Source organism: Sprattus sprattus (assembly GCF_963457725.1).
Source record: "Sprattus sprattus genome assembly, chromosome: 9".
NCBI classification, from domain to species: domain Eukaryota; kingdom Metazoa; phylum Chordata; class Actinopteri; order Clupeiformes; family Clupeidae; genus Sprattus; species Sprattus sprattus.
The window spans coordinates 2,857,413-2,869,474 of NC_137928.1; the positions used below are offsets into that span (position 1 = coordinate 2,857,413).

The 12,062-nt window shown below is 40.6% G+C and overlaps 1 protein-coding gene across 1 annotated transcript in view; it reads left to right on the forward strand.

Moving 5' to 3' along the window:
• LOC308369975 (uncharacterized protein) overlaps positions 1 to 12,062 on the forward strand; it is a gene marked incomplete at its 3' end in the record, with an annotated part of 59,071 nt that overhangs the window by 18,021 nt on the left and 28,988 nt on the right. The window contains exons 7-11 of the mRNA XM_080844534.1: positions 5,703 to 5,819; positions 6,291 to 8,093; positions 8,477 to 8,653; positions 8,753 to 8,929; positions 9,502 to 9,678. Coding sequence (XP_080700660.1) covers positions 5,703 to 5,819; positions 6,291 to 8,093; positions 8,477 to 8,653; positions 8,753 to 8,929; positions 9,502 to 9,678 — 2,451 coding nt within the window. The remainder of the gene's footprint in view (positions 1 to 5,702; positions 5,820 to 6,290; positions 8,094 to 8,476; positions 8,654 to 8,752; positions 8,930 to 9,501; positions 9,679 to 12,062) is intronic.

A 12,062-nucleotide genomic window follows, 5' to 3' on the forward strand; every position in this document is an offset into this window, starting at 1 on the left:
TAAACGGCCCGTTGGTCTTTTTAATACGGCCCGCTGAACTTGTCCAAATATTATTATTATTAAATTAAATTACATTTTACCTTTCCCCTGTAAGTCCCCCATTTCCCCGCTAGATGGCGCATGATCTCACAATGCATGTGTGGGCCGTAGCCCCATTTTCAGTTTTTTTCTTACATTGCTGAGTTAAATACGGTGCTCCCTTGTCCTTTGAGCCTTTCTGTTAAATGAGTCGATCACGGAAACGAAAAGTGGACAATGAGTGCCGAGTGTTTAACACGGAGTGAACAACAAAATACTTTTTCACTGGATTCCAATCGAAGGCTGCAGACCCGTCGCTATGGGCGGGCCTTGGGGGGCCGGGCCCGCCCTGAGACTCGGTTGGGCCCGCCCTTGACGAACGAGCCTGTCAGTCACCTAATACAAGTTAAAAATGAAAATGCAAATAATCGCGGACTATACCGATTGACCGTTCGCGAAACTCGTTCCTAGAAAGGCCCTCGTTCAATCCTACCTTAGAGAGAGAGTAGGGTCGAACAACTTTGAGGTCTGAGCTGCGCAGCATAGTTAAACATTGTGCCTAGTGGACTTCTAGATCTGACACAAGGTAGGCTACCCTGAGAGATACCATGGAGGCGTCGTTTCCCCCCGCATTTTCAAAGTCCAAAACACAGGAGGAAAGGTGCCGGCTGTGGATTAAACAGTGTGGGAGACCCCATTCAGTTACGATAGTTATCATACCTAGCGATAGCGTATTTCGCTAGACAGCTAGTTAGCTGCAAACACACATGTGTAAATGAAGCATCTTGCAGTTAGCTAGCTAGCGAAATTCGCTATCGCTAGGTATGATACGCTATCAAGGTATGCACAAGGCACAACCTGAGCGCAATAACCTGGCGATTTGATACAAAAGCCATAGCATTACATCAGGATCAACATTGTGTCAACAGTGACTGTGAAATACTAGCAGCAACATGCACACACATCCCTTGAAATATAACGTTACTAGCAGGTATCCCCACTGCTACGTTACGTTACTGTAGATTGTTACCATCCATCCTAAAATTTGTGTCACTGTATTATAAGTTTGCTTGGTTGGCTACCTGCTCAGCTGGCTTATTTATTAGCTTGTGATATTCTAAATAATACAGTATGTCACCTTTTTGTACCGGAGTTGGATTATAGGTGAAAAGTTTACCTGTACTTCTACTAATAATACCATAGGCCAGGGGTGGCGAACCTGAAGTGCGGCTCGGCTCCAGCTCGAGTGCTCTCACTGACTTTTCTCTTGGTGTACAGAATTTTCATTTTGTAAAATAAACATCTAAAATGCATATTTTGCACGCAATATATTTGGAAATACAGACAAAAAGCTGTCCGATTTGAATGGGGTATTAATTCATGTTTATATTGTTATCACGCGATCTTGAGAGGTGTCTTCAAGGAACGTTAATGTTCCAAACATGAAACATTCTAATGTGTGCACCCAGTCTCAGAGAGTTACTAGCAGTAGCTACTGAAAGAATGCCATGGATCCAGCAAAGCGTAAAGCTAAATGCAGTCTGTTGCAGAGAATGAGTCCTCACATTTATGTGGATGCAAAGGGTAGTAACTAAGCTAAGCTTTCTCTCCCAGGTCAGGGTCCTGCTTCACACGCATCCAAAACAAAATCTCAGCAGATGTCTTCAATACGTTTATTTTTGTGCCATATTTTAAATCAAAATGTGTTAATTTCTCCTCCTAAAACCCACTAGAGGACACTATTTAAAGGGTTATTTTCCCAAAAATCTTATGGGGGAGCATGCCCCCAGACCCCAGTGGCGGTCCGTGCATTTCACGACTAGGCCTTCAGCGATGTCCTACACGATGTTAAACTGAGTGAATCCACCTCCTAATACCATCATTATGACGCCATGGCTCTCGAACCATTATATTTATACAGAAAGGCAGTTTATAAGTGAGCATTGCATCACCATAACATAGTCGAGTACAACAGACTTTATTCATATTTCCGGAGCATTTAAAATCAATACGTATTAACAATACATTACGAGTAGTAAACTCTCAGTTATATGATCGCTTGAATATAACTGTCACAACTTAAAAATAAAAGGCGATTTTCAGGGATTAGTCTACAAAGTTGTATTAAGTCCACCGAAAGTAGCCTTTGTGAGCTTTAACAAGTTTGTCCACTAAAAATCGCATTGTCCCACCTGCAAAGCAGTTTCATTAAACTTCCCATCCTCACGATATCCAGTTTTTCTTGAAAGTTCCGTCTAGAAAATGCCGTTGTAATTGTATCAAAAACTGGAATGATCAAGTTGGTGTAAACTAGTTTATTTGAGTTGGTTAATGTAATTATATTCAGTCTTACCAATTGAAACAACTAGCATAATAAGCATTGAAACCGATGTACGTCGTTAGCCAGCTAAACTGAGCACTGAAGCACTGCACCGGTCTGCCTCAGTATCCAATCAAAGGACGTTTACGTGTCACGTTCAACGCGAGGGAGGAAAGAAATCTTCCGGGCCTTCTAGAAGGCCCAGTGTCGCCAACTCGAAATCTGATTGGTTGTCACAACTGTCTGTTTCAGTTCATTCAACTTAAATTAACTGAAACAGCCAGTTGTGATAACCAATCAGATGTACACGGGCCTTCAATGTGAATTCTGAAGGCCTCAGGGAAGAATTCTGTTCTCAGGGAAGATTTCTCGGAGCGTGGAAACACATGATAGCTGAAATATGATTGGATGAAAGCTCTAACATAAATGAACAACGCTGGAAGCTATGAAATGAAGATAATGGACTATGGGGAATAATTTAATACATATTTATGAAAAGAAAATATTAAAATTAAATTTATTTTATTACATTTATTGTCTGATGATGTTTAGGCCAGCAGAGAAGGCCTTGAAGGCCCTGACGGACCACCACTGCCAGACCAGTGTTTTGCTGGGTCACAAAAAAAAAAGGAAAAAAAACGTGCCCCCCCAATGCAACGTAATGCCCCCCCGCAAATCAGTGTCTGGCGACGGGCCTGGAAGGCTGTATGCCTGATATGCCGAGAAACTGTCTCGGTTTTCAAGGAGTACAACATCAGCCGTCACTAAAGATACCTTTGTTTATTGTTTCCATGGTAACATGAGCCATCTCAGAAAAATTCGCTTTCCTGTCGGCAATTTCTGATATGCAGCACATGAAGGTAGGAGAACGGAGGGTAAAGAAGATGGTGCATGATCTTTGTCATGCATATTTTCAAATTGTGCACATGTAAAACAATATATAAATATATTTGAATGTTTATATTTCACTGCTGTAAAAATATTTGTCTCAATGATGGTCAATTATTATTAGGTAAAGAAGCAATATTTCGCAATTCCTATAGTGCATTGCAAAGCCGTATGGAAATTACCGGTAGCTCTGCTAGCGTCTGGCCCCCAAAAATATTTTTTTTAATTAAATGAAGTGTCGACTATAAAAATCCACGTCGACCATTTTTCACAATCGACGTCGTCTATTTTGTCTAATCGTTGCAGCTCTATGCCGCACAGAGCCTGCGTGGCAGCTCAAACCTGTTAACAGGGGTTTTCCTGGGTCAAAATGGCTCTTCGGTGCTCCCAAAAAAAAAAAAATTGTCTGTGTAACCTATCAGCAGAAATCAATGTTTTTTTTATAGTTTTTTTTAACATTTCATAAATAATGGAGGCTATGCTGGTTATCATTTTGCTTCCACTTTAAATTTAAAAAGATAGGCTAAAATATTGACAATAGTCCAAGCCCCATGGTGCTATCATGTATGGTTCAAAGATTATCAAGGTTTACCTCATATATATGCAAACTACTGAAATCTATATTAATAGAATCTAGAACTAACCAGTGGTCAGAAATGGAACACACGAATTATGAAAGTCAAGTTTATCTATTATTACTATTCATGTTTATTATACAAACCTACATACCATTATTTTCACCAATGGAGGCTGCGTTGGAAATCGATAATCAAACTTTTGAGTGGAAATTTAATGTGCATTTGTACAGGTGTATTCGTGCACGTCGGGCTGGCCCTCGCAGTGGAACGACAGTTTTCAACCGTACCGGTTTATCAATAATAAAATTTATATTATTATATTCGAGATGCAACACAAACGAGTTGAGCTTTCATTGAAAAACCAATGCTGTTGTCTGCCTTCCCGAGGCCCCGTGTTCTACTGGTACTGGTTCAAACGCGTAGACAAATCAAGTAATAGCCTACACCTGTGTAAGTTCTCAACATAGCAGATATTTTAATAAATTGAAAGCCATGAATATTGAAACCGCCGACTGATGAAGTCAGGATGCATCCGCAGGTCGAGTAATTAAGTGATTGGCAGCTGGCCGCTCTGTCCATTCGCGCACCTCACAGTTGCGTATAGATCAGACTTATCTACTCGATTACTATTGATCAAAACAGAACGAGAGTTCGGCTGTAGCCTACTTGAAACATACTATTCACAACATATTCGCTGACGTGCATTGCATACATGATGAATTGCTCACAAATCTGCTTAAAACAACTAGTGAAGTTTTTTTAGAAGAATATTTATGCCATATACAATAAGTGACTTTATGTAAACACCACTTAATGTAAGCTGCCTAATTATTTTGCGCAATGCTAGCATGACTCTACCGTAATTCGATTTTTTAACCAAGGTACCCTATTGTACCTATTGAGCCTGTTGATCGCGACCTGTTTACAAATCTGGTTAAAAAGATAAGGGTGAGCTGTTATTTATAGATAATAAATATTTCCCAGGCATCTAATGGCTTACAGCTACATGTAAAGCATCTAAACGTACAGAGTAAGGTAGGTTGAATGCTAAATCGGCAGCCACCAGTCTTTGGATAGCTCTCATAAGTCAGTTATTGTATATATGGCATTAATAGTATTCTTACCATCACACATAGGATATATAGGTTCACACACGCAGACTGCTTAAATAAAACTCTAAGCCTACTATCAAAGTATTGTTTTTTTAAGATAATGTAGGCAACTGCTAGCTAGCTAGATAATGTATGCAACTGTTCGCTAGCTGCTTTAAAAATAAAATCAAACTAACGTGACTAACGTCTGGCAAATTTGGAGAAGCCTCTGTTCAATGATTGGCTGAGGGGGAATGTAAATAGTAAAGAAGTTCAAGTTCAAGTGAGGTAATTGGTTTGGGCGCAGGCCTCAGATGTTTTCATGATGTTTGATCAGTCACGTTACGACATGTTTTTGTATTGTTCATGTTCGTGCAATTTGTTTAATAGCCTTGCAAATAAATGCTTTGCTACCTGTTAAAGGCCAAATCCTTTCATGTGATGATTTTTACATGTCATTTATATTAGTTCACACAAACACTCCATCCATCTGTTCCTGGCCCGGCCCCTCTGTCAAATTTAAGAACCCATTGTGGCCCGCGAGTCAAAAAGTTTGCCCACCCCTGGTATAGAATGTATAACCGGTCATGTAGACGGACAAAACTATTTCATTGACAATGCTAACCTTCACATTGTCATTAGCAGCTAAGCCCCCCTAAGGGTGAAATCCACAAGCTGATCTTAAGAACCATTTCAGTATATTTTGTAGGTTTTTACAAGTGTAATAGTGACCATTGCAGTTTTTCTTTACATATCCTTCTGATAACGTTGAGTGTGTGTGTGTATATGTCTGTGTCTGAAATACAGCTCAATCAAGCGGAAGAGATCACACTCTCCTACCCCTACCTGTGTGTCCATGAAGAGTGACAAGTCCATGAATCTTGCACTTCGCTTAGCCGAAGGAGGTGTTCCCGCTGGTCAGAGGTGAGTATTAATGTGGACTTTCCATAGGAAATACAATCATCCATACAGAAGAACACCTGACGAGTAAAAGTGTACTAAATGTTTCTAATGATGGGAAACACCAGGCTGGAAGGTTTATACATTATTAAATGATCTGCATTTTTACCAAGCAATGTCTGAGCCAATTGTTAGAGGTCACGGCACGGAAGATGAAGAGTTATATGAATGGTTTGTGATATCAGTTAATAACGATCAGTTTATAAATATAATAAACACACTCAAAGATGAGAGGGGAGCATGAGAGAAGTTGACGGAAGAGAGCCCAAACATTCTAAAACTCTATAGTCTTTTACCTAAAGACTATAGACTATACATTTGCCACCATATATAGACTGCATTCCTGCTTGATCGATAGTGGTGTGCAAACACTAAAGTTAAACTGATATTACAGTAAACAAGTTATTTAATATTTGATCTTGGTTTCACACACAGATACCAACCTGTAAATGTGGAAATGCAGCAGATCTACAAATCCCATTTTAAGAATACGTTTCAGTGTCTGAATGAGGGAATCACAAATCAGGGAAACCCCATACCCCTCAGTAAGATCTACACAGAGCTCTACATCACAGAGGGGGGAAGAGGAGAGGTCAATGATGAACATGAGGTCAGACAGATAGAGAGAGCATCCTGGACAGAAGCAGCACAAGGCAGGCCAATCAACTGCAGTGACATCTTTAAACCCTTATCTGGACAAGACAAAACCATCAGAAGAGTACTGACAAAGGGAGTGGCTGGTATTGGAAAAACAGTTTCTGTGCAGAAGTTCATTCTGGACTGGGCTGAAGGGAAGGAGAATCAAGATGTCCACTTCATAATTCCTCTCCCCTTCCGAGAGCTGAACCTAATGAAGGAGAAAAAGCTCAGTCTGGTGGATTTCATTAAGCACTTTACCCCCAAAATAGGAAATCAAGCAATCACCAGTTCAACGCACAGAGTCATGTTTGTCTTTGATGGTCTGGATGAGTGTCGACTTCCTCTAGATTTCCACTCCAACCCGAGGTGTTGTGATGAGACAGAGCCAGCCTCAGTGGACGTGCTGCTGACAAACCTCATCAAGGGTAATCTGCTTCCCTCTGCTCTCCTCTGGATCACCACCCGACCTGCAGCAGCCAATCAGATCCCACCTGAGTTTGTGGACCAGGTGACAGAAATAAGGGGATTCAGCGACCCACAGAAAGATGAGTACTTCATGAAGAAAATCAGTGATGAGAAACTGGCCAGCAGAACCGTCACACACCTGAAATCATCCAGGAGCCTCTACATCATGTGCCACATTCCAGTCTTCTCCTGGATTACCGCCACTGTTGTAGAGAAAACATCAGATGAATCGGGGAGTGTAGAAATGCCAAGGACTTTGACCCAAATGTACACACACTTCCTGATCATTCAGACAACCATAAAAAATGAAAAGTACACAGTCAGAAAAGAGATAGATGAAAAGATGATTTTCAAACTGGGGAAACTGGCTTTGCAACAGCTAGAGAAGGGCAATCTGATCTTCTATGAGGAAGACCTGAGAGAGTGTGGCATTGATGTCACAGAAGCATCAGTGTACTCAGGAGTGTGTACTCAGATCTTCAAAGAGTCTGGGCTGTACCAGGGGAAGGTGTTCAGCTTTGTGCATCTGAGCATCCAGGAGTTTCTAGCAGCTTTATATGTGTTCATCTGTTTCAGCAACAGAGAGAGAAACATGCTTGACCAACAGCAAACCTCTCAGCTCTCTGCTCTGTTCAGAGCTGCAACAATTCATGACCTACACAAGACTGCAGTGGATCTGGCCTTACAGAGTAAGAATGGACACCTGGACCTTTTCCTCCGCTATCTTCTGGGCCTCTCACTGCAGTCCAATCAGAATCTCTTAAGACACCTGTTGCCAAATACAAGAAGCCAATCACAGAGCTCAGAGCAAACAGTCCACTATGTCAAACAGAAGATCAGAGATCTGAATAAATCATACAGAAAGATCAACCTGTTCTATTGTCTGAATGAGCTGAATCACCATGCTGTAGTGGAGGTCATTGACAGGAGCTCAGGAACTCTGTATGTGGACATACTTTTACCAGGAGAGTGGAAGACTAGCAGATTTGAGTTTAAGATTTCAGAAGAGCAGCTGGATGGGTTTGACCTGCAGAACTACATAAAGACACCTGAGAAAGATCTGACTGAACTCCTCAGTCCCGATGAAGTTCTGCAGAAGCTGGTGTCAGTGGTCACATCTTCCACATCAGCGATGTGAGTAAAACCCTGTGTGTCTGTGTGTGTGTGTGGGTATTCCTATCTGACTTCTGTGTGCGTGTTGTGTGTGTGTGTGTGTGTGTGTTTGTGTGTGTGTGTGTGTGCGTGTGTTATGGTGTATGAGAGTGTGTGTGTATTGGTGTCCCTGTGTGTGTTTGTTTATCAGTGTGTGTGTGTATCCCTGGGTGTGTGTGTGTGTGTGAGAGAGATATTGAGAGGAATTGTGTGAGTGTGTGAAAGTGTTGGTGTTTCTGTGTGTGTTTGAGTGTCTGTGTGTCTGTGTGTTTTGTATCTCTGTATGTGTGTGCGTGTGTGTGTGTGAGTGTATGTGTTAGAGGATTGATGACTAATATTCAGATGCATCATGATGTTTCTCCCAGGCTGGTTGGCTGTTACCTGACAGAGAAGAGCTGTTCCTATCTGACCTCTGCCCTGACCTCAAACTCCTCAAGTCTCACACAGCTTAACCTGAGGGGCAATGGGCTACTGGAAGACTCAGGCGTGGAACTTTTATGTTCTGCTCTTTGTCATCAAAACTGCAAACTGGAGAAACTACAGTAAGCATCATGTGTGTGTGTGTGTGTGTGTTCGTGGGGGGGGGGGGGGGGGGGGGGATTGATGATTAATATTCAGATGTATCATGATGTTTCTCCCAGGCTGCAGTGGTGTAACCTGACAGAGAAGAGCTGTTCATATCTGGCCTCTGCCCTGACCTCACACTCCTCAAGTCTCACACTGCTGGACCTGAGTGGCAATGAGCTGCTGGGAGACTCAGGAGTGGAACCTTTATGTTCTGCTCTTTCTCATCAAAACTGCAAACTGGAGAAACTACAGTAAGCATCATTTTATGTAGAATTTGTGTGTGTGTGTGTATATATGCTGTTTTTTTCTTTTGTTTGTTATATGATAGAGCTTCAAGAGCATCTCGGCCATATACACTAAGTGTGTGTGTGTGCTTGTGTGAATGTAAGTGTCCTTCCTTGCAAGAAAGTCGAGGAATTGTATTAGAGTATTGCTCTAGCCTACAGGGGATCCCCCCATCCCCCCACTTGTCTGTTCCAGTTGGGTGTCCCAGAGGTGAACTTTTCCCCCGCGCTCCCTACCCTTCCCCGTTTTCACACAAAGATCGCACCTTCCTAGCAAGCAGGGGCGCAAGCAGGAGCGCCTGCAGCCGCAGGGGGCGCCAATTCGCCAATTCCCCACACAGTGATATGATAGATAATAGAAAACCGCTTCGCTGCCCAGATTATTATTGATTTATTTACTTGGTCGTGCCGCCCCCCACGTGATTTGAAAAAGTGCCGCCCCGGGCCACCGCCCGGGTGGCCTGTGCCTAAAACCGCCACTGGGTGAGGGGTAAAGGATTTATGGTTAATATTCAGATGTATCATGATGTTTCTCCCAGGCTGGATGACTGTAACCTGACAGAGAAGAGCTGTTCCTATCTGGCTTCTGCCCTGACCTCACACTCCTCAAGTCTCACACAGCTGGACCTGGATAACAATAAGCTGCTGGGAGACTCAGGAGTGGAACACTTATGTTCTGCTCTTTCTCATCAAAACTGCAAACTGGAAAACCTATGGTAAGCACCATTTCATGTAGTATTTATGTGAGTGTAAGGGTGTGTTTGGGTGTGAGTAAGTGAAATATAAATAATATGGGGATAATAAGAGATTTCTAGTTTAATTAATTGTATGTATGTTGGAGTTTCTTCCTTCTGTGGTTATATGACACAGAGCTTCAGGAACATCTAGCATGTTAAAATATGTGAGCATCTCTGAGTGTGTGTGTGTGTGTGTGTGTGTGTGTGTTTGTATCCCTGAGTGTGTGTGTGTGTCGGTTAGAGGATTGATGATTAACATTCACATGTATCATGATCTATCTCCTCTTTCCTGACATCACACTGTGTGTGGGGAGCTGTGTGTGAGTGTACCTGTGTGTAAGATTATAAAGGATTAGTGATATTCAGATATATTATATATGGGCCATTCTACCGAATTTGTGTAATATGCAGTCGCTCAACAATAAAAACTATTTACAAAACAATTAGGTATTGAGTCATAGATATTTACTAAGAAAATGTTATGGTCTATATAAACCCAATGCATTAAATGAGATAGTGATAAGCTAAATATATACAAAATCATCATTTGTAGGGTACTTTCTATTGGGAAGTAGCTGTCCCCAACCCTGACATCTAAATTTCAATGCCTGTAAATAATACTTTTAAATTTTTTTTCAAAGATCTTTATGATTGGGTTAAAACAGAACTTGGAATATTTAGATTTATTGTGGGTTTAATTTTTAAATAAATAAACTATACTCAAAAAATGATGTCCCCAGTTTTCATGTCACTACCGAAACACAAGAGTTTGAGTCCATTGGCTGAGCCTGTGTTTTAGCCGCGACCCTGCATTTTAGTGACACTGCATCCCTGTCCCTCATGGTTGAATGGTTAGTAGCTAAATCCCATAGTTTTTATATAAATGTGCTCCAAAGTCTGAAAATCGATGTGTAACCTTAAGAATTGTCACTACCGAAACCCATATTTTCTTCAGTTAAATAAACCTTTTGGGGTTTCATGCAAAATCTTATGTTTGTATGTGTGTACACCTCTTCAAAGATTTGTTTGCAAGCCGTGTGCTTGCTAGAATTCTTTATTTATGCTTAAAGTTACCTAGAATTGTCACTACCGAAACAGTCACTACCAAAACATATGGTAGTGACCTGATGATTTCGGTAGTGACAAAATGAAATGGTAAGTAGTTCAATCCCATCATTTTTAAATAAATGTGTTGTGTGGACTAAAGGGCAGCCCAGAGCACCTTTTGGAAGATTTTGGGAGAGAAATGAACATCCATCCATGATCCATCCATCACTACTGAAACACTGGATGTTTTGTAAAAAATTAAGTATATTGAGTAATCAACAAAAATGTTATGATACTGATTGGATTAATGTATGTTCAATTTCATCAATCAACAACTCTGGAATCAATATGATCAGTATGTTGCATTTTACAAAGAAATATGGCATTTAGATTTTGATGAATTGTATAAACTGAACTTGAAAATTTGGTAAAATTTAGATTTTTATGGATTTCATTGTGAAAACCTTCAAGAAATATTTGTAAAATACTCTTCAGAGAAGGGAAGGAAACACAATCTGAACAGGTCAACAATAATACTTTTTTACTATAGTAAATGTGATTTTTGGAAGAGGAAAAACATTCCAACACATTCTGAAAATTCAATATAAAAATTGACTGTTCTTTTACTAGATATGCAGTGATGCCAACTCGTACGAATTGATCCGTACTAATACGAAAATGCGGTGGAAATACGGCTATACGAATATGATGACTCATTCATACGAATTTGGGGATGTTTTTAATTTAATAGAATATTTGCGGTAACTCGAGAAATAAGCAAACGTGTCATCATTTGGCCTCCTGCTTACCAACACGGAGGCTGCCATTGTTGCTTACATTAATTGCCGTAATAAGCTTGCGCTGACTGGTCAATATTATAGCTGCAGCGACACGGAAACCAATAGGGAAGGTCGGTTCATTGTATCTTTATTTTAAGTGCGCACATGCGTTTGGGAATGTGTTAAAACGTCTACAGATTGCTTTATGAAGACTATTGACTTTCAATGTTGATGGATGAAGTTACCTTATCGCATCTGCTCTTAGTTTACAAATGGCCACCAACAGATTTGGGTAACTTTCTGTGATGTTTTTTATTTTTTTTTAAATCAACTACTGCTTAATATGGAACCCCAATGAACGAATATTAAACTAATGATCAAGAATAATACTTTTTGACGATATATTTTTCTAACATAAATACGAATGGTTAACGCAGAATTTCCATCGAATCAAGGTATGTTTCTCTCAAAAGATTGAGCTAAATGAAAAGTAGGGAAAAGACTGAAAATGGAAGAGACATTTGTTGACATCCCCAT